Genomic DNA, 21400 nt, shown 5'->3' on the forward strand with positions numbered 1-21400 from the left:
AGATTGTGTTGAGTAAGAACTACCGAAATAGCTAAAGTTTAAATATGTATAATGTTATTCTTGCTCGGTTGTCTTATCTCCCCTTCGTCGAGTTAAGATTCACTGCTACATAACTGTGGTCTGCAGTACAACTGTAATTACTGTCTTTATGCGCTAGGCGGCGTGAGAGCTCACAGCTTCCACAGTAAATATTCACCTGTAACTCTAATGTGCAGGACGCTAAATTGTTCAATATCCTCCTGTCCTCTGAGCATCCGATGATTGACGGATGACAAATTATTAGGGACAGACAGGCTTTGGATGAGGGTGAGGAGGGAGAGTGGAGGTTGTGTCCACCAGTGCATTAACCCTTGTTGCAGAGTCTTGTCCGAAGGTCAACAGAGTGAGAGTCCCGACTCGAACATGGACATCGGCACAGTAAATGCTCTTCCTTACGAGGATTTTGTGAATATTTTCGGCAATGTGGTGGAGAAATGTCCCATTATAACAGCTCACGTGTGGTCGCGGCGCCCATTTGCGAACTTAGCTGCTTTGGAGGCTGCAATTAGTGACTTCATCGAAGCTTTACCAGATTCAGGTGAAAACAGCTTTGCTTATTGATTTGATCTGATTTATTTATTTTACCAACAAGCAAAGCATGGTGCGATAATTCTGTGTTTAGGTAAAGAGGGGATCCTCAGGTGCCACCCAGACCTCGCGGGCAGGGACCTCCAGAGCGGCATGTTGACTAAGGAGTCCCGCGAGGAGCAGGCACGAGCCGGACCGGACGCGCTGAGCTCCGCGGAGGTCTGGCGCATAACCCGTCTCAACGAGGAGTACAAGAGGCGATTCGGGTCCCGTTTGTCGTCTGTGCTCGGATGAACGACAAGGAGGAAATCTTAAAGCAGCTGTCCGAGCGCTGTGTGAACGAGCCCGCGGTGGAGAAGGCGCGCGGAATCGAGGAAGTGAATACTTAAGTGAATACATAAGATACTGTATGTCGTCTGCGTCTCCAAGGTGTCGTGCTCACTGACGTCCACAACAAGTTATGATTTTTAATAAGCAACGTTTACATAGGTTTTAACCGCCTGGATATAAGGACCCAGAAGCCATTCTTATGACACCTATATGTGCTATGTGCTTCTCCGTCTCTGTCTCCCTCTCTCTGTCCCTTACTGCAGGTGTCCCCGGATTTGGAGCTGTGCGCTTCCAGTGTCCAGCTACTGGTCCTACCAACATGCTCAGTGCTTTTTGTTTCTCTTTTTTTTCTCTGTCTTCACTTTCCACTCACCCCAACCGGTCAAGGCAGATGGCCGTCCAACCTGAGCCTGGTTCTGCGGGGGGGGGGGGGTTTCCGTTAAAGGGAGTTTTTCCTCTCCATTGTTAATTAGGGCTTGTTCGATGGGGATTTGTTGGGTTTCCTCTACATGTCTGTATATTCTTGATTTTGTTATGTTAAGTACCTTGAGATGACTTTGTTGTCAATTGGCGCTATACAAATAAAACTGAATTTAATTGAATATATAAAGTGTGATGTTTTTCTCCAAATTTAATGTGTGTGCTTATCATCCATCATAAAGTATAATGAATATGTCAAGTAATAAACTATGTGCATCATTGATTATAGTTTTAGATCTTACATGATGCAGGCTTAGGCACATCTGATCATACATATTCTGAACTAGTCATCTGCATATGTGACCTTGGGCATCTTGAAATACCCAGCCAATAATAAACGTGTAAATTAGTATATCTTGCACTTTAATGGGTAGTAGTCACTCAATAGTTTTTAGATACCTTCCAACTGCACACTGGGACAAGGCTATTTGATATCAATGTTAGACTAAGTACTGACTCCTCTTCCTGTACCAATATCAATCTTTATTGGCCCCACATCATTTGCACAAACTAACTTTTTGTCATCCAGTAAATCTTCCTTCACTTGTCCATTACTGTCTGTTCACTTCCCTAGAGCATATTATTTGCTCTGAAGCCACCGCACAACACATTTCCTCTATTTTGCCCTTCTACCTCTTCCAGTTTATTCAGCCCTAAATTTTTACATGGATTATAATAGATAATAATCACTTCTTACTCTCTTACCTGTCTTGCCTAAGTGGAAATATACCAAGAGTGAATAAAATGTATCTTAGGCTTTAACAAAATGTCCGGTGTACACAGGATGCCTGTTTTTTCCTACCTACTGGCTGTACATTGTTGCATATCCTGTACATTTGCAATAACACTTCCTGCATTTCACTGAAATGTTGGAATAGCTAATACTAATATCCACACAATATATTTCTTGACAGTACACCTAATTCTTCAGCTCCCTTGACCCAAAAAGGACTCATGTCACACCATAGGTTAAAAACTGTCTTAATATGAACAAGTTCAAATCTCCTCTATATGTTTTAATGAGTACTTGTAAGTTGCCTCCCACAAATTACACCACTGAATCTGAAATCAAAGGCGAAAGTCATGACAGGAAGACACCGAACCAGGCTCAGCCTGCAGCTGAGCCATCTCAGTGCGTAAAATTTAGCCATTAATGCCGGTTTTACTTGACTGAATGATGTTTTTGCCCTTTACACTGGACATTCATTCTTACAGTTCCCTCTTGCTTGTGTCAGTGTTTACTGCAACCAAATGCTTACTATTACCAAATTTTGGACAGCAGTGTCACATAGTACACTTGACCTTACTGGGTTAGGATAAGTATCATTTTTACAGCAAACAGCAATTAAATGAAAGTAACTCTTCCAGGTTACAACATATTCATCATCCAAGACAGTTGCCTTACAAGAGTTTTTACTTTGTGATCATTACTGTAGGTACATGCTCAGGCACTGAATTCTTAAATTGTTCTGAAAACTATCATATCAGATGCTGTACACCAGCTAAAGTGTAGGGCCAAATCACATGGAAAATTCAGTACTACTACTAGCACAAAAATGCAGGCGATGTGCCTCAGGCACCAACTCCTAAATCTTTAACACAGCAGACTCTACCCTTTCGCACGCTTTACTGTCAGCTACACTTAAAGCAGAATAGGCCTCTTGTGTCTTACCAGTTAAAATGCAAAGCAGTAACATAGTTCTGTTTGAAACACCCAAACCTCTAGAATCTGCTATGTGTTTAAACAAAGAAATTAATATGTCTGAATCTGACTCACTAGACTTAGACAGCAAGCAAAGATCCTTATCTGGATCAAATGAATGAACCTTCATGTGTGCTGGTCAAAACCCTTCCCCAGCGCTTCACCCTTCAACATACTTTCCCTTGTTCCAAAAAAGCCAAACAAAACCTGTATTCTTGCCTATATTTTCTGTTTGAATGCTTCTAGTTCCATACTTTATTAATCCAAGCCCCAACTGCTGTTTAAATAGTAACCGCTACAATTCCCTCTGCTGTTTGAAGGTTAAAGGTAAAGCTGGGCCACTGATAGGCTGCACCTAAAGCGCTCCAGCCTCAAACAAGCCCTATTGCAAAACATCTTCAGTCATTTTATTTCTTTTCTGTAAATAAACTATAGTCCTCTACAAGCTTCAGTTCGGTTTTTTAGTGGATGCTTCAAGATGGACTCCAAGGGGATTCTGAATAAAGCTTTCCACAGAAGAATCGGTCATTACAAAACATGCAATGCATTTCACCAAAAGGGGACACAGCCTCTCAAATTCTTGACATGGCTAAAAGTCTACCAAACACATCAAAATGTGGCTCACAAACTGGCTCAAATCTTGTAATAAAGGAGGGGAACAACAAACGTAAATGCCAATCGTAATATTTATTTGGGGGCTCTTTTAGATTGTGGTACTGTGTAAGTATATATACTTTAACATCCTAACATCTAATTCCTTATGGAAAATCTCCACCACTTTTAGTAAGTTTGGCTTAAATCAGTGTCCATTTGTGCCTTCAGATCAGAAATAGGAAAATGGAAAATTAGTTTATGCTTCAATTTTCAATCTCATATACTCAAATACAAAATTTAGAAACGTCATTTTTGCCTATTTACCTATGTGTATACTTGACAAAATGGCATTTCTTCCTGTTGCTAATTTAAAATTACTTTAAATTAGGAGAGAAGGTTTAAAATGGCCGTGCTTATAAATGGGTATGGCTAGGAATTGTTCACAGTAAAAGCTCCCCATTTCAGGATGATAACCCTGGATGTATAAAGGAGAAAATAATTTAGTTCTCAGTTCCCCCTATTAATCATATCGGGCTACTTTCTTTTGTGCTTTTTTTTCTTTTACATTTGTTGCCACTATTGCTTTCTTCTCCCCCAACTCCTAAGCCCCATCCTCACAAACGTCTATACTAATGGTGGAGAAACCGAGGCAAGAAGCACTTAATCAATATGAAGTGTTTTAAAAATGATTTAGTGTTGTTAAGATCTGGTGCCCAAGGTAACCAAGTCATCACAGTATTCAGAGTATTCCAGATGGTACTTTCATCTCCAGATGATTCTTTCACATTTGGGAAGAATATGATGGGTCATATCCCCTTGCACACATTTCAACTCATCAGTCCAAAAGACTTCACTGAGACTGATCCAGTCATCTTAAGTCCAGTGTTTGTGCATCTTGACTTACTGCAACCTTTTCTTCAAATAGGCTATTCTTAGTTTGGGGTTTTTTCTTGGCAACTCTGCCTATGAGGCCAGCTGCAATGACTAACAATGTTCACTATGGAGAAGAGGTTTAGTGGACATTAACTTATTTTAAGATGTTTTGTAAGGGACATACATGATCAATTACAAAGCATCCATACTTGAATTTATGGAAAAACTGATCAGTAGCGTGCCACAGATTTGTCAGGCAGTATTGCTGCAATGTTTTTTTTTTTTTAAATTGAGGTAATGTTTAACCTGGTAATTTGATTAGACCAGTATTTCCGTGCTCAGATGTGTTTAATATGAATTAATTTATTTGTGTTTTGTGATCCCTTTACAACTATTTGATTGGTTTTACAGTAAATCGATGACATTGGATGGTTGATAAAACACAAATCTGAAGGTGTTTTTACAGTTTTACTTTACGTGACTTTGGTATTATGGCTCAACAGCTTTCGGCTTGTCTCTTCAGGGACCGCCACAGCGGAACGTGTTTCATAAATTGTTTTGGTATGAGTTTTTACGCTCGATGCCCTTCCTCCTTCCACAACCCTCCCATTTTATCCAGACTCGGGACTGGCAACAGGGTGGCCCTTGGTGGCTGGGCGGGGCCACACCTGGTAGAGTGGGATTCGAGTCTTCTGCATCCTAACCCAATGCTGTACCAATCAACCACCAGGCCCCCTACCACCAGTACCCCCTGTCACTTCGGTATTGTGGCTACAACAACATTTTGTTTATGCCCACAAATCTCACTGAGAATCGAAATTAGGATTTTTGGTTATAATAATTTTAGGAGAGAGGATTCTAACTTGTTGAGATTAATCTCATTTCGCTCTTAGCCCATTTTCATGTACAGTAAGTCCATATTTAGAAGCAAACCCTCTGCCAGAGACTATATAAAAAGATTATTATTCATATAGTAGTTTGTGTTACTTAACTTTTACTTATATTTCTCTATTTCTTTATGTTTAATATTGTCACTTTTTACAGACTGATTTTTATAATCGTATGTCGGTGTCTAAATAAAGTTTTTTTTCAAATGCGCCACTATCATCCCCGCCTCCTCCGTCATTTTGAGTTCAGTGGAGAATAGAGACAGGAATGTTGAGACCGAGCATACGAACAGATGCGGACCGTCTTGTCTCGAAAAATGATTGATGGTAGGTTATTTTTGTCAGTTATTTAGTCAGTTCTTGCCTTTTGAGTTAATGGCGCTTAATAATTCCAGTGTGACTTTGGTGAATTCACAAAATCTTTGTCTTCCAAGGGCGTAACTGCCCCTGGGATCGGAGGGCGTGTGTCCCCTCTCCCCAAATTAGAAAACATGAAAGTTGTACAGCAGGGTCTGATGTCGTTTGAAACTATATATGGAAAGGGAAAGAGTAACACCTTCGTCTTTGAAACTGAGAGTCATGTCACAGCCATGGCTTAGCCGGTATCTGCGGTTTACATTGCTGTCCAGGGGATTGGCTTTATTATATAACTATATTTCAAAGTAATTTTGTTGTACCAGAAGGGCGGGTTAGTAATTGCACACAGAACTAAAATAAAGTTACATTTTTTCTTCTTTCAAGCTCTTCTCCTGCTGGGTGCTGTTGGGATGCTCTGTTCCCCTGGTGTGGCAGCACAGAATCAGGCTTGTGTACCCAGTCATGAGGTAAAAGCTGCCATGATTATTAATAACCACTACATTAGTTACCTCTAGAATAAAGTATATCAATATTTTCCTAGATTTCAGCACAATTATGAAGAATTTGGAAAAGGAAATTGTTTGTTAGCCTACAGTGCATGTTAAGGAAATGTGCACTTCAAAATTTTAAAAACATTTGATGTGGTTTAGGCAAGTGTTGCACAAATGGTAAATTTTGACTGCTAGCTTTAAAATATACTGCTATTTTATGTGTTAAATATGTTGTGAAAGGCTGACAGCACATATGTACACACAAACAGAAATAGCAAATGTAACTTTTTCATTAAATTAATTTCTGTTTACCAGTTTATCTGTCTGTTAGTGTAATATTTTAGTGTAACATTTAAAAAGATGACAGAATGTAGAAGACTACGCTGCAGAAAGATTATAATTTAGCAAAAAGTAAATGTGGACACAAAGTATATTGTGATGGGCATAAGTTTCAAGTTATTATATAACATGTCACACTAGGAAAAAATTATTGAAAGAAAAAAATTGAACTTTCTCATAAATAAATAATTACTATTAAACAAATGTGGACTGTCACATACGGTTTTCCTGTGGATGATTTTAAATTATTTTTTTTATTCACCACTGATGTAAAATTCTTCATCATGGGTATGTGCTTTTATTAAGTAGAAAATGGTTCGAACAATGACGTGCTACCACACTGAATGCTACTTAATGTGAAAGATTAAATTGTTATCTCTGTCTATCAGGTGGCTTGTTTTATGCCAGCCAAGTATGTAAATGCATCGAAACCAGTCAGCGTAGAGGTGACTGTCCATAAGAAACTCTTTATCTCCCTGGAGGGCCTCAGTGGATACCCTGTCTGTCACTGGATCAGGGGAAAAGACATAATAATGACAATGTAAGTAAATATCATTACATGTACTGCATGTGTGTTTCCTCTTTTTATGCACATATGATTGACATATAAGGGCCGTTTTGCTTTAAACTTTGCCAGAAAAGGGAATCGCTCCGTAGAGCTACTGCCACCTTCTCAAACAGATTCTGGCGAGTATGTGATGAACTGTGAAACTAGCAGTGGGAACAGATCCTTTATGAATGTGTCTCTTCATGTAATTAGTGAGTAACAGCACATGCCATCTCCTCTCTACAAAGTGCAGTGCACAATTAAAATGGCTTTGTCATGCAATTTCACAAAATCTGTATTTTGTATTTTTGCCAGAGCGTCCCACAAAACCACATTTGATGCTGACAGGTGGTACTGTGAGGTCATCTCCCAAATTTAAATGCATTTCAGATGGCAACCCAAGTCCAGTGATTACATTGCATATGTAAGATGTTATCTATTACACTTGTATGCAAATTCCTGTATGATTATCTGGTAACAGCATAGTTTGCTGACACTAACATTACTAAAACAGCATTTCATTAAAGTCCAATTTTTTGGAATAGAGACGTTTCTCTTCCTTTTAAACAGAAAGAATGACATGAATACCTACAGTGGAGATGGTACATTATCAAGTTCAAGATGCTATGACAAAGGACTGATGTGCTGCGCGACTAACAGTGACGGAGAAGAATGTTCTCAACTGTATGACTATGGTAATTCCACATTTCAACAAATCACTTAAATACACTGTGCAGGCAATTTGTTTAATTTTGGATATTCGAGAAAAAGTAGTTGTAGCACTGTATTCAAACATTCTTCTACTTCCTCCTGATAAAAAGGAGCATAATGACCAAAACTTAACTCTCTGTAGCATAAGAAACTAAATGGCAACATCAGAACGTAAACAAATTCCTTCAGAAGATGTCATCTGGAGGGTATTTCAGCGAGAAGCTGTGGTATATTTTAATACATGGAAGGCATAAGGGAGTGTAAAACCATACATAAACATGCACTTCTAACTAGAATTAACAGGATGCCCTGAAAATCCGTGATGTAGCCCACTAATCCTACCATAGAAAACATTTCAACTTATTTAAATAGAGTGATTTCTTTTAAAAATGTGTTTCAGACCTAGACAGTAACTTCATGAAAAGTGATGAGGTTTCTAATGTGACCGTGAGCCCTGGTCTGGCTTTACTGCTACGATGCCGATTTGAGCGAAAACCGCCAAAACAAAGCTTTCCGAATCCTGTGTGGAGCAAAGACAATTCCAACATTTTACAATGCAAATCTAATGAGGAGGTACAGTAAATCATATTAAGACACCTCACTTTTTTATTTTAGAATTAAACAAATTTTAATTCTTTTTATTTGTCTTACAACTAACCCACTCTATGTTAATACTACTTATTCTGGGACAGGAATTCCTTTGTTGACCTTCTCGTGCAGGTCATAAAAACACTTTATTTTTCTTACAGATGTGTTTTGTAAATGATCAACATGATAACAGTCGCATGGCCTACCTGGTCATCAAATCAATCAGTGTGAACCACAGTGGCATCTACACCTGCAGGAATCTGAATAAAAACACAACAAAGTCTCTTTACATTCACGTCCAGGGTTAGTAGAGCCAGTTTTCCATATGCAACTGTCGGTCAATAAATAATTTAAAACGATTATTGTTCTTTCTAATATTTACATCTGTTTGTACCAACTGAACATGTAATGTTTTATTCTTGTGTTACTTCAGCTGAAGGTTTCGTCTCTGTCCAGCTGGATAAGAACAAGATTATACCAGAACAGAAAGCATCCAATTCCTGTTTGGAAGCCAGTGTTAACTACCACCCTGTGCTCGAGCTTTGTTCATGGGAGGCCCCTGATAAAACTTTTACTAAATGCGAAAGGGAATCTAGGGTAACAAAACACAGGTATTTCCATGCTCTGGTGTTTCTAAAGTGTTCTTTAAATTAATTTGGTGTCAACATCTTACTACAAAACAATAGGATCTTTTCTTGAAGTGATGCAAGATGTATAATTAAAGACACAGGTCTTTTGGATAGTTTAACATAAAGCTTTTGGTGTAACATTGTTTTTATAGGAGTGTAAAAGTGTGTGGTCAACTCGTGTCAGGAGATTATAAATTACACTTGGAGGCTGGAGGACAAAAGCAAACAAATACTATATCAGTGTGTGTTGCAGGTAAGAGGAATTTAGTGTGTTTCTGCTATTTTATTATGTGCACAGTAGCATCACTTTTAGAACATTTTTTGGTGATTTTGGCACAAAACCTATCTAATGGTTTTCTTTCAGGCAAACCACTGTTCACATTTGCAGATGATGAAAATACCTTCCTCTTTGAAACTGAGAGTCTTGTGCCAGCATCCTATGAGTGGTTTTCTTGTTCTTTATCCAATAGCAGGTATAATCACTATCAGAGGTGACATTAACATGAATACACACACACACACACTCAGATTGATCTTTCCTTACTTTCCACTCTTTTGTCATTGCAGTTGTGAAACAGACTCTGACTACATTACGATCCCAGGCACCTTTCAAACAGACTCTGATGTCCTGTGTAACAAGACAATCAATGGTTCCCTGAGCAAACAATTAGTGAATGGGGATAAATTGCAAGTTTGTGTAACAAACTCTGTTGGCTCCTGGTGTTACCAGTTAAACAATTTAACCTCAGCCCAGCCCAACAAAGGTAACAGGATCTCTTTACGTTCCAAAATGAATGAATTAATTTGCTTGGCTTTTTTTTAATGACATACATGTCAATAATCACTGTTCTCATCTGTTAATGTTTTCAGGTGCTTTAAGTACTGATGACAACACTTTGGCGCTAAAAATTGGAAAATTGGTTTTCCTCTGCCTATGGCTTTGGCAGTAGTCAGTGTGGTGCTTATTTACTTCCTAAAAATGTGATGGTTGTATCTACAGCCGGACAATGAAAGGATTAAAGTTTCCACACTCATTAACAGCATTATCACATTTGGATTTTTATTCACTTTTTTTTTTGTTTGTTTTTGTATTTTGAACACTTTTTTTTTTACATTGATTAATTTCTCTATGATTTTTGTAGTTACCTGTTTGAGGTTTAACTTGTCAGTCAGCTATATTTCCTTGCTAAGTTATAGTGTTTTTAGTATAGTTTGGTTTTATGGACCTCTTTTATAACCCCTCTATATTTTGTATTGTTGGTTTTTAAATGTTGGGTAAATAAAAACCTCTTTTTTTGAAAATCTACTTGTTGCTCTTCTTGCCTGTTAGCTCAGTCCATTACAAAAAAGAAGGTATATATATTACACATCATACACAAAAAACAAATAACACATGCCAGCCTACGAATATAAAGACAAAAGTGCAACTGTATTTGTTTCCAATAGAAACCCCAGTATCAGCTCTTTGGATGATCCAGAGTTGGACCCAATGACAATGATTATATGTAATTTCAAGGTTTTTGAATATGGGACTGGAAATGTCAGTCTCCCAGGGAGAACCTAGAGTTTGGCATGAATTAGACTGAACGTTATGTATATGGCACCTAAATATACTGTATATACTTTCAGATCTTTTTGTATTATTGTTTTAGGTTCATTATAATGTGCCAGTTAAGCTACAGCTGCCTGTAACTGGGCTCTGGGGCTTTTGGCATGGTGGCCCAGGCTACAGCATATGGAAAAAAAGCCTGGCATCTTAAAGCAGGTGGATGTAAAGATGCTTAAAGGTCAGTGTTTATTGCATTAATTCTGTGAGTAAAAGACAAAACCATGTGACAGTTATTTCATTGGTTGAAGTCATGCTGCAGACAATGGAGAGGGATGCACTGATGTCAGAGACCAAAATGCTGGCTCATATCGGTCTCCACGCCAACATTGTGAACCTGCTTGGAGCGTGCACATAGACAGGTACATCTGCTACTGCTAATAATAAAAATTTGCACGTAATTTTGTCATTAATTAGCCGATAGGTTTGGTTAGATCTTATGCTTTAGGTGATTTTAACAGTGAGTTTAGATCAATGGCTTTCAGCTTGTTCCTTCAGGGGTCATCTCAGCAGAATGTGTTCCACACATTCATCTGGCCGAATGCCCTACCTGCAGCAACCCTAACCTCCATTTTATCTAGGCTCGCGATTGGCACCAAGGTGGATCTTGGTGGTTGGCCTACACCTGGTGAGATGGGATTCATGTATCCATGGCATCCAGAATCTAATAGAACAGTTCTTCAAGTAGATCATTTGAAGCACAATCTTAGTCTTTCTCACCCCCTACTGGACTGACAATATACATAAATCTATAAGATCATTCTTAACATATACATGACTTTATTTCTCTTCATGACCAAACTTCCTTTTCAGCTCTACCATAACATGCTCAACCAGACCTCAAGCGACTACCAGAATCCACCAACCATTTTAGACATATCCGCCTTGACAAAGCAGGACGAGAACAAGAAGACCCAGTCAGCCAACGACTTCTGTCAAACCACAGTGACTGAAGTAAGCAAAGCAGAAGTGTGTGACTCAGACAGTTGTTATTGAGCAACTAAAATTAGGGAAAGTTTTGTAAAAAGATCTTAAAATTTCTCAGTTTATATCTTGTAACTTGTTTTTTTACATTAGACAAATGCTGAATGAACTTTTGGTTATACATTTGGTTTGTTATATGGCAACAACTTTCGTCTAAAGATATTTTTTTGAATTGCAGTGACATATTTTTCATGTGTTCTTTTTTATACAAGCAGCTATTAAAAACTGTTTACGCCTAATGTTTGTATACTTATATTTTTTATAGTCAAGCTATTTGTTTTTTTAATTAAACTGAAAGTTTTAACAATACTGTGGCTGCTAAAAATTTTCTTTACATAACCCATTAAAACCTGGTGATCTCTATATAGCTCCGTCGTTTTCAAACACTTTTTTTTTTGGGTGACCCCTTTAAATGAAGCCATTAATATATTTTAGCAGTTAACAATTTACCTAAAGAATTAATTTTACAACTGTAACTACTGTCGTTATGCACTAGGCGGCGTGAGAGCTCACAGCTTCCACAGTAAATATTCACCTGTAACTCTAATGTGCAGGACGCTAAATTGTTCAATATCCTCCTGTCCTCTGAGCATCCGATGATTGACGGATGACAAATTATTAGGGACAGACAGGCTTTAGATAAGGGTGAGGAGAGAGAGTGGAGGTTGTGTCCACCAGTGCATTAACCCTTGTTGCAGAGTCTTGTCCGAAGGTCAACAGAGTGAGAGTCCCGACTCGAACATGGACATCGGCACAGTAAATGCTCTTCCTTACGAGGATTTTGTGAATATTTTCGGCAATGTGGTGGAGAAATGTCCCATTATAACAGCTGCTGTGTGGTCGCGGCGCCCATTTGCGAACTTAGCTGCTTTGGAGGCTGCAATTAGTGACTTCATCGAAGGTTTACCAGATTCAGGTGAAAACAGCTTTGCTTATTGATTTGATCTGATTTATTTATTTTACCAACAAGCAAAGCATGGTGCGATAATTCTGTGTTTAGGTAAAGAGGGGATCCTCAGGTGCCACCCAGACCTCGCGGGCAGGGACCTCCAGAGCGGCATGTTGACTAAGGAGTCCCGCGAGGAGCAGGCACGAGCCGGACTGGACGCGCTGAGCTCCGCGGAGGCCTGGCGCATAACCCGTCTCAACGAGGAGTACAAGAGGCGATTCGGGTTCCCGTTTGTCGTCTGTGCTCGGATGAACGACAAGGAGGAAATCTTAAAGCAGCTGTCCGAGCGCTGTGTGAACGAGCCCGCGGTGGAGAAGGCGCGAGGAATCGAGGAAGTCAAGAAGATATGTCGTCTTCGTCTCCAAGGTCTCGTGCTCACTGACGCCCACAACAAGTTATGATTTTTAATAAGCAAACATAGTTTTTAACCTCCTGGATATAAGGACACAGAAGCCATTCTTATGAGACCTTCTTAGGTTGTGACGTTTTAGTCCAAATTTATTATGTGTGCTTTTCATCCATCATACAATATAACGAATATCTCAAATAATAAACTATGTGGATCACTGAATATAGTCTTAAACTTTACATTTTTTCAGGCGTATACACCTGACCATCGTAAGTACATATTCTGAAAAGTCATGTGCATATTTACATTCACATGCAGCCCTTCTCACTTCTTTGAGGCGAAAAACTTGCACCCATGTGCCGCTGAATCCATGTTGCTGGGGGAAAAGAACGTGGTCCTCTGTGGTTTGGTTTATTTATCTGGTGCCCAGAAATCTCAGATGCATGGAGAATTAGACCGTTTCAGCCCAGGAACGAGGAGATACTGGTCTGTTATGGAGTTCAAAGAGATGTCTACTTAAAGAAAAACAAGACAGAGCGGCCTGTTTGTTGTAAAGGCCACCGCTTTAAGGAGAAACTATTTTAGCCTAAATCTCTTCTTCCTAATGAGTTTCCATTTCGTAGGATAAAAGTCCGAGTCCAGAGAAAAAATGTTTTCTGCGGGTCTATGCGGACTCTCTGCACCCAGAAGCAGAGAGAGAATGACCATGTAGCGGGGATACAGGCGGTGTACTGGTATGAGGTCCATTTGTGGATGAGACCCCCCCTGCGGCTTCCCCCTGGTCTCCAGAGGAGATGGAGGAGTCCTGATCAGGTTCGCCCCCCCTGGCCCTCCTCCGGTCCTCCTCCTTCTTCCACTTCATGCGCCGGTTCTGAAACCAGATCTTGATGTGGCGCTCGGTGAGACTCAGGGTCAGCGCCAGCTCCACGCGGCGCGGCCTCGAGATGTAGCGGTTGAACAGGAACTCCTTCTCGAGCTCCAGCAGCTGGGCGCGCGTGTAGGCAGTCCTCGTGCGTTTGTTTTCCTCACTCTCAGCCATCATATATGGCCCTGAAGACAGAGATTTAGTAGCATTTGAGACACGTCATTTTAAGTCTTTGATTATTCTAATAAGTTGGACTAAATCTTTTAGTCCCTGTTTTAATTGGGCCTGTTGTGATAAAAAATAAAATGACCTACTGGGCTTTATTTTTTATTAGACAGGGCATATATATAAATTGAAATATTCACTTCACATATTTACAATCATAATACCACTGCAAATCTGGGAAGCAGCAGTTACTATGGGGATTCTTTAAAGCTTCAGCCTATTAGGTTCTTAGAAAAATATATTATTTTCAAATAATTAAATTTAGGTTTAATGGCTACACTAATGCCTCACAAATTATTTGGCTGGATTGCTGATACGTTTATAGAGGTCAAAGGTCAGAGACAGTAACATCAAATAATCAAATAAATAAATGAATATTTAATTGGATTCCTTCCTGCAGGAAGGACCAAATGCAGTTTAGTGAAAAGAGTCAGATCAGGAATTACCTCGTGTTGCTTACCGCTACAGAACATGTACAAATGTCAAATCAGTAAACTGCTCTCACTACCACTGCAATTTTATTTCATTTAAATATTCAGTTATCTATCAAATTATATGTGACACTGAATATTTTTCCCTCTAGAAGTCGGTTTTTTTTTTATTCAAAGAGAAAACAGGACTATGTGTAGACTACACTGTATTTTGAATTGTCACATCTAAGTGAATAACTAAATAACGTTTTATGCAAATGAAAGAATCGGTGACGGTTCGCATTAACTTCTTGCTATTTGCATTTTTTATTTATTACTTTTCACCAACTTCGTTTTCACAACAGCATCTATATCTATCTATTTTAATGTCCTCTTATGTGCTTCATAAATTCTCAGCTTTTTTGCTAAAACTACTTCAACTAATACTAATTAACAGAACCTATAGTGTGTGCTATAATTATCATAACATTTTAACACAAAAGTCGTGGGGAAAAGTCAACCAAATGCAAATGTCACGGATTAGATGTTCCTAATCTAAAGAGACAAGTAATAACATGTTCGATTTTTAATACGTTTCTCAGATGTAAAAAAAAAAAAAAAAAAAAGTCTAAGAACTAGTTTATGGGTTTATTTTAGTAGGGAAAAAAGATTACGGTACTTATCTCTCTGCTCGTTACTATACATTTGTTAAATAGATAATTTTCATTAACAATAAATACATTTAATACATTACATTTAACAATAAATACATTTAATTAACAATAGACAGAATAGAAACAGAAAAAAATGTATTCTGAAAATTAATTTGATCTCCAAACTTGTGACAATTACTGTTAATATAAAACCGGCACTGAAATATTTTTTCATGTCGAAAACCCGCGTCAATAAATGGCAACGTTTTTAACCGTCCTACTATACCCTACATGATCCAGCCGTTGATGAATAGAAATGGATATCTGTGAAAATGTTTTGTACAGACAAAACCCCACTTTTCTGACGATAACATTTGATAAAAGCCGAGGTTGCCCTTCCGGGCCTTTTACAAATTGAGTGACAAGGTAAACTGAAACACCCAGGATCATATTGTTGGGAGCATGGGCCATTGTGTCCTAGAATTATTGTTTGAAACACATTCGCTAGTGCTATGACTACAAGTAGGTAAATATTGTAAACAAAACTGTATTTTAATTTGAAGCCTTGTTTGATAACTACTTACAATGGAAATCAATGGAAGACCGGCACTGAGAAATCTCCTATTCAGATTGAGTTGGTCTCCATTCAGTGATTCTTTTTGTTATCGTGAGCATGAACAAATTGCATTTGCTGTAGCGGTTTGTGGTTTACCTGTCCACTGTCCCTTCCAGGTGTGCGAGTGAGATTTAGTGGTTTTCATCCAAGGGAAAGGGAGGTGATATCTGCTCTGCTCTCCCGTTTCTCCATACCCTGTGCTGGGTTGGAGAGGCTGCTGGAGACCCTGTGGGTGATGGAGTTGAGGCACAGCTGGATCCTCCCGCATGCTGGGTAGACTATAAGTGGTTACAATGTCAGGAAGGCTGGCCTGCTCCAAGGCACCAATGGACGGTGGTGTGTAGACTGAATGAACCTGTCTGTTCATGTAGAGGCAGGGCGGCGGGCTGTGGTTGTAGTCCTCACCCTGTGACCTCTGGTAGGCACAAGAGTCTTTAAAAACCGGAGAGGCGTAGTACTGTTCTTCACGATTCATGGCTGCAGAGGTCCCGAGGCTGCGGGGCCGTTTGCGCGCACATGCACCGTACCTACGGCCTGCCTCGGCGTGGATCTTTTACTCTACCTGCCTCTGGCGCTACTGCGAAGTCCCTCACGGCTCCACGCAGGTGTGTCACTCTGTCACCATGTGACTCTGGAGCGCTCAAGGTATTGGTTTCACTGTTTGCTCAAAACGCCAGACCTGTAGCCCCTCAGTTTCCAGGATATATTACAGCGTGTGGGGCTTTTCAGCAAACTGAACAGAACACCATCCAGTGCGTAAATCAATGCCACTCTGTAAATACCGCTACGTTTGAGCGATCTGGCACGCAGCTGTGTTTACGCCCACAGCAGCAGATAGGTGTGCAGGTGAATCTGTGGGACTCTGCCTTCAGACAAAGGATAAAGGAGAAACGTTTTTCTCGCATAGGACCTGTAGAGTTGTTCTCAAACAATGCAGCCATCGACAAGTTATCCGGATATATCTCTGTCTGCACTTTGTGGCTGACAGATCGATATGTATGGGCGCAAACATTGGTTGACCTGCCAGATAAGAGACCTGGATGGAAAGGGAGTCGTCTTGGAAACTCGAGAGAAATGCCTCAGACACGAGACCCATTTCCACAAGCTTTTTTTTTTTTTTCCAAAGGCCTACACTTTTCTGAGTTTAAAAATGTACCCATTACACTTCTGTAAATGCATCATTTAACACCATTTAGCGCGTGTGGGCCCTCTTTCCCTGTACGAAGGGCCCTTGATGATGACAAACACAGAGCCGCTGCACTCTCACGGTGTTTGCTGCCCATTAGCCTTTAGCGGGTGGGTGTTCGCCCCATTAAACAGCAGCTCTCGTGGTAAACTAATTAGGTTGGAGTGACCAACACAACTCAATTAACCTGCGAGGTGTAGAGCTTCTCTCCACACTCACACGAGCCTTTATGCAACATTTTCAGCCTCTGCTATATGATAGGTGTGATTTACCTATTTTCCATGTAAATTGTACAGGGCGACGGGGCTTTTACCTTGATAGTGTGTATCAATAGACTATTTGCCTTGAGTTCTTCAAAAGCAATTATGGCCCTTTACACGGTATCTTAATGGGGCACTCAGCAATGCAATAAAGTTCAAGTAAACCAATTCTATACAAATCACCCCCTGTACTATGGCTTAATGGTGTTTATATTTGATCACCGTTTTAAAGAGGAAGGAAACAGTTAACCGAAGCCATTCGTGGATACGGACAATGTGATTTATGAAGCATGAGGGGCGTTAAACGCACTTTAGCAGAGTTTCCAGGCAGAATTTCTAGCGTAATGGCTTAAACGAAGAGTACAGCAGGTCAAGTTTGCTTTAATAGACAAATGGGTTATGGTGACCAAAGAGACTGACAGCTGCCATGTATATTAAAACGACCTGACTGGGTGCGGAACAATAAAAAGAGTGCAAGCTTAAAGACACAGAGCCGGACCAAATGGATAGGAAAGGTATAAACAGGACTACGACGTTTTCAACGCTTGAGCAAATGTCCATCTGTTGTCCCACATCTCCAACAGTTCCGCAGACACACGTGAAAAGGCTAAAGAGTTATACACGGTTTTAGCCATGTGTTTATCATTCGTTATTGTTACCGCAGCCTTAATGTGTTGCTCGTTGTAGACAACGTAATTCAGAGACAAGGAGTGTCAGGAAAACGCGTTTTTCTCCTTTGACAAATAAAACTGTTTCTGATTACCGGGGTATACATGTCAAAAGTTGGAAACGCGATAAAACGTGCTTACCTAGTGGCGACAGCCGCATGGCTTATGTAAATATTATGACCACTGAATAATGACAGAGGAAAGGTGAGGACATTACCTCCTGTACAAAACCATGAGTCATGTGAGAGGTGGGGGGGGGGGGGGGGGGGCATACAAATGTTTTTAAAAATCTATAAAGATAATTTTTGAAAAGTTTTAATAAGCTAGTGGCTGTTATAATGGCCACTCGATAGTTTAAAAAGTCCAGTTTTTGTTAGTTCACAGTTAACTTACATAAGATATCTTGTCTCTGTGTGTGGGAAAAAACAGTCGTATATATCACCAGACATTAAAGGATAGATCAGGGTTTCTTCTGGCTCCTTGGAGGTATGTTGGCTGCTCAGAAGGCAGTTTTAGAAATGTCCTCACCTGTGCTCCTATCCAGGTAGCACAGGTGTGGAAAAGTGGCGTTATTCATGAAGTCTGCCTGTTTTTTTCTCTATCCTGTTTATCTTCTTCACGTGTCCGCTGTCTCTTGTTGCTGTGGCTGTAATTCCTTTCTTTATCTCCATCATGTCTCTTGTATTTGTTATTGCGACTTTCCCTGTGATGGTGTTTATGGTGCATGGGGTCTCCAGGACTCCTACGACCTCTGGAAGATGTTCTGCTGCGGTCGCGGCTTCTGTCTGGGGACTCGCTCCTCAGGCGCCCTCTTGTGGGCGATGACTCTGCGGCTCTGGGCTCTCCGCTGCGCCGCTGCAAGCCGGTAGAGCGCAGAGTGTTGAGGAGGAAGCGCTTGTTAGTGGTCTGGAGGGGACATTTCAACCTGTAAGAGAAGTGAGCGGATACAGTTTTTAACTGACATCTGACACACCAGGTTACATTCGAGGGACCAAGAAATGTGATCACATGTATCAGTATATTATGCTAAGTTGCCAAGATTTAAGTATTTTTCTGGAAATCTGTGGTTGAACCAAACTAAGCTACAGAATTAGTCTCTTTACCCTATGGTGCACACGCATGACTCATGCACCCGATCGGTAAAAACACTCACAGAGGTGTTTTTGATATATCTAGAGTGGTGTCATAATCTTATAGACCTTAACAAACCCATCAATGGTCCTCCAAAAGAGCTCAAGCATAATTCAGTTCTGACATATTAACTCCAATAAAACATGTTTTATTATAATGCCAAGTTTATTTACAGAAAATTGGCTTAGCTAAATATTTTGGTTTTGTTTCTTAAAAATATTATGAATTGTTTATCTTCTTTGAGAGGTGACAGTAGTCAGTATGGAATTGTTTTTAGTTATCTGTGTTTTGGTCAATAGTATATATTATTTTAGTTTAGATTATATTATTATGTGGATCATTGTGGTATAGCAAAAAAATTAATGTGGAGGCAACTGTGGCACAGGAAGGTAGAGGGGTTGTCCACCAATCTCACAGTTGTTGGTTCAATCCCCGCCTCCTCTGGTCACATGTCGAATTGTCCTTGAGCAAGACACTGAACCTGACACTGAATTCCGGTGAGTGTTGGCCAGCTGCATAGCAGCTCCCTCATCAGTGTATGTGAGTGCGTGTGGTTGTGAGTGCGAATGGGTGATTGAGAAGCAGTGTAAAGCGCTTTGAGAGCCAATAGGTAGAAAAGTGCTATATAAGTGCAGATCTTTTACCATTTACTTATACTGTAATGGGACAGACTACTTGTGATTAAAGGACGCCTTCACTGATTTTGAATGCATTTCTTTTAGTTCTAGTTTTGGTAGTACATGTACCTAAATGCAATAAAATTCACCTTTGACTTCACTATATTAAAATATCTATCTACTTCTAGCTGAAAAATGCCTCCAGGTGACATCACTTGGAAGAACCATCACTTGAGTTTATTATATTACTTCATTGCTCATACTTTTGCATGATGCTCAACCTGCGTTTACAGATCTACCCCAGATGACATCACTCTTAATGATAAAAAAACTCCTCTGGGGGATGTCATCTGGAGGAGTAGTTCAGCTAGAAGTGGATCAATATTTTAATATAGGAAAGAGAGAAGTTTATAAGCATTTATGTACATTTACATCCTGAAAGAATACCATAAAAGGCAAGTTGAAAATTGGTGAAGTCGCCTTTTAGAGCATACATACAACACAGACTGAACCTAAACACACCCAACATCGTCTCTATAGAATAATCTGTCCCAATGCAAGTACAGCAGACGTAATAAGTATCAGTTAAATAATAGTTGTTTGCAGGATGATACAGGTGGGATTTTAAAGATATTGCTCACCATCCTGTAGGGCCCATGGTCTCTGCTCTCACCCGAGCCCTGTCCGTCTCTCTGAGTAGCTCCTCTATCGCGCGCCTAGACCGATAAATCAAGAAAAATGTCAACATGAGTCATGTAAAACGAAGGAAATGAGCAGGGGTTGAGGACAAAGACGCACAAACCTAAATGGGAAGAATAATTTCATTAGGGGAAACAGAGTGACTGGGGGAGCAGGAGGAGAAATGAATCATTACTGAGTGAATGAGAAGGAGCAGTAATGTCCTGGTTTGACCCGAGCTTCTGAATCCGCTCAGTCCCAACAGAGGGAACTCGCTGATTTAGCTGACATTTAACGACACATCACTGAACAGCTGAAGGCATCTTCTATCGCGGCAACGTTTCCTTACAAGCAATACACACAATAAATATGTAACAGCTGACATCCATAAATATCACCCTTCTGATGAATGGGTGGAAAACTAGCGTTGTGTGCAACAGTAACTTAGCTGAGTATAAATAACAAGATAGTGACATACTTTTCCAGTTCATTGTCTTCTGCCATCGCGTCTTATTAAAGTATGAATTATAGCAAAATATAATTTAACTAAACACAGTGATTACAAGTTAATTAATGTAACATCTTTTTTGTTTACTTGGCTTTTAGGTCCTACAACCGTGGACCCCGGGTTTTGGGCTGTCCTTGGTGATGCCTAATTCAATTTGAGACAAAACCATGCCTGAAAATCCATGCACAGTATGGATAAGGCTAAAACGCTTTAAAATATACTTCAAAACTTTAGTTAAAAAAAATTATATTAGTATCCCTAAACTTTACAGTTTATTAGAAATTGAGAAAGTGGGAATTCAAGAATTTATGGCCATTTGTGACTATACTCATAATAACTCACCAACTGCAGGGATGTTTTTACATTTTCAACACACAGATAAATCCACTGAAAGAGTAGTATGGAAACATGTAATGAGCTGAGACTCCTGAATATATGATATTTGCTTTGATTAGAATTTAAATGGGTTCCAGCTTAAACAAAAGTTCATAATTTACTGAGCAGTTAGAAAATACGTTTGCCTACACTATGTTTTAGTATAAGACTTGAAGTAAGACTTGTTGACCTACAAAATAACTTTAAAAAATTATTATATTAATT

The 21400-nt window shown here is 39.7% G+C and overlaps 4 protein-coding genes and 1 pseudogene across 5 annotated transcripts; 3 read left to right on the top strand and 2 right to left on the bottom strand.

Annotated features, from left to right (window-relative positions):
- Positions 1–17: 17 nt before the first annotated feature.
- Positions 18–1487, top strand: LOC137104487 (2-oxo-4-hydroxy-4-carboxy-5-ureidoimidazoline decarboxylase-like; annotated as a pseudogene).
- Positions 1488–5649: 4162 nt separating this feature from the next.
- LOC137104489 (receptor-type tyrosine-protein kinase FLT3-like) lies at positions 5650–10401 on the top strand. Its single transcript, XM_067485744.1, has 13 exons — positions 5650–5760; positions 6175–6257; positions 7010–7161; positions 7258–7379; positions 7483–7591; positions 7738–7862; positions 8279–8451; positions 8628–8769; positions 8900–9077; positions 9248–9348; positions 9460–9568; positions 9663–9859; positions 9966–10401. Exons 1-13 carry the CDS (start codon positions 5727–5729, stop codon positions 10043–10045), a joined length of 1605 nt encoding a protein of 534 aa, XP_067341845.1. The 5' UTR covers positions 5650–5726; the 3' UTR covers positions 10046–10401.
- Positions 10402–12361: 1960 nt separating this feature from the next.
- On the top strand, positions 12362–13205 carry LOC137104491 (2-oxo-4-hydroxy-4-carboxy-5-ureidoimidazoline decarboxylase-like). The gene is made up of 2 exons (XM_067485746.1): positions 12362–12601; positions 12686–13205. Exons 1-2 carry the CDS (start codon positions 12427–12429, stop codon positions 13033–13035), a joined length of 525 nt encoding a protein of 174 aa, XP_067341847.1. The 5' UTR covers positions 12362–12426; the 3' UTR covers positions 13036–13205.
- A 137-nt stretch (positions 13206–13342) lies between these two features.
- On the bottom strand, positions 13343–17921 carry pdx1 (pancreatic and duodenal homeobox 1). Its single transcript, XM_067485745.1, has 2 exons — positions 15849–17921; positions 13343–14033 (listed from the first exon to the last, which is right to left on the bottom strand). The coding sequence occupies exons 1-2, from the start codon at positions 16225–16227 to the stop codon at positions 13648–13650; spliced, it is 765 nt and encodes a 254-aa protein (XP_067341846.1). The 5' UTR covers positions 16228–17921; the 3' UTR covers positions 13343–13647.
- A 186-nt stretch (positions 17922–18107) lies between these two features.
- On the bottom strand, positions 18108–20931 carry si:ch211-140b10.6 (protein POLR1D-like). 2 transcript variants are annotated; one of them, XM_067485749.1, is made up of 3 exons: positions 20417–20666; positions 20256–20330; positions 18108–18791 (listed from the first exon to the last, which is right to left on the bottom strand). In XM_067485749.1, the coding sequence occupies exons 1-3, from the start codon at positions 20437–20439 to the stop codon at positions 18440–18442; spliced, it is 450 nt and encodes a 149-aa protein (XP_067341850.1). In that variant the 5' UTR covers positions 20440–20666; the 3' UTR covers positions 18108–18439. The 2 variants fall into 2 exon arrangements, with proteins under 2 accessions (XP_067341850.1, XP_067341848.1); XM_067485747.1 differs by lacking the exon at positions 20417–20666 and adding an exon at positions 20771–20931 and having other exon boundaries at positions 18109–18791.
- Between the last annotated feature and the right edge of the window lie 469 nt (positions 20932–21400).

This window comes from Channa argus, chromosome 19 (genome assembly GCF_033026475.1).
Source record: "Channa argus isolate prfri chromosome 19, Channa argus male v1.0, whole genome shotgun sequence".
Classification (NCBI taxonomy): domain Eukaryota; kingdom Metazoa; phylum Chordata; class Actinopteri; order Anabantiformes; family Channidae; genus Channa; species Channa argus.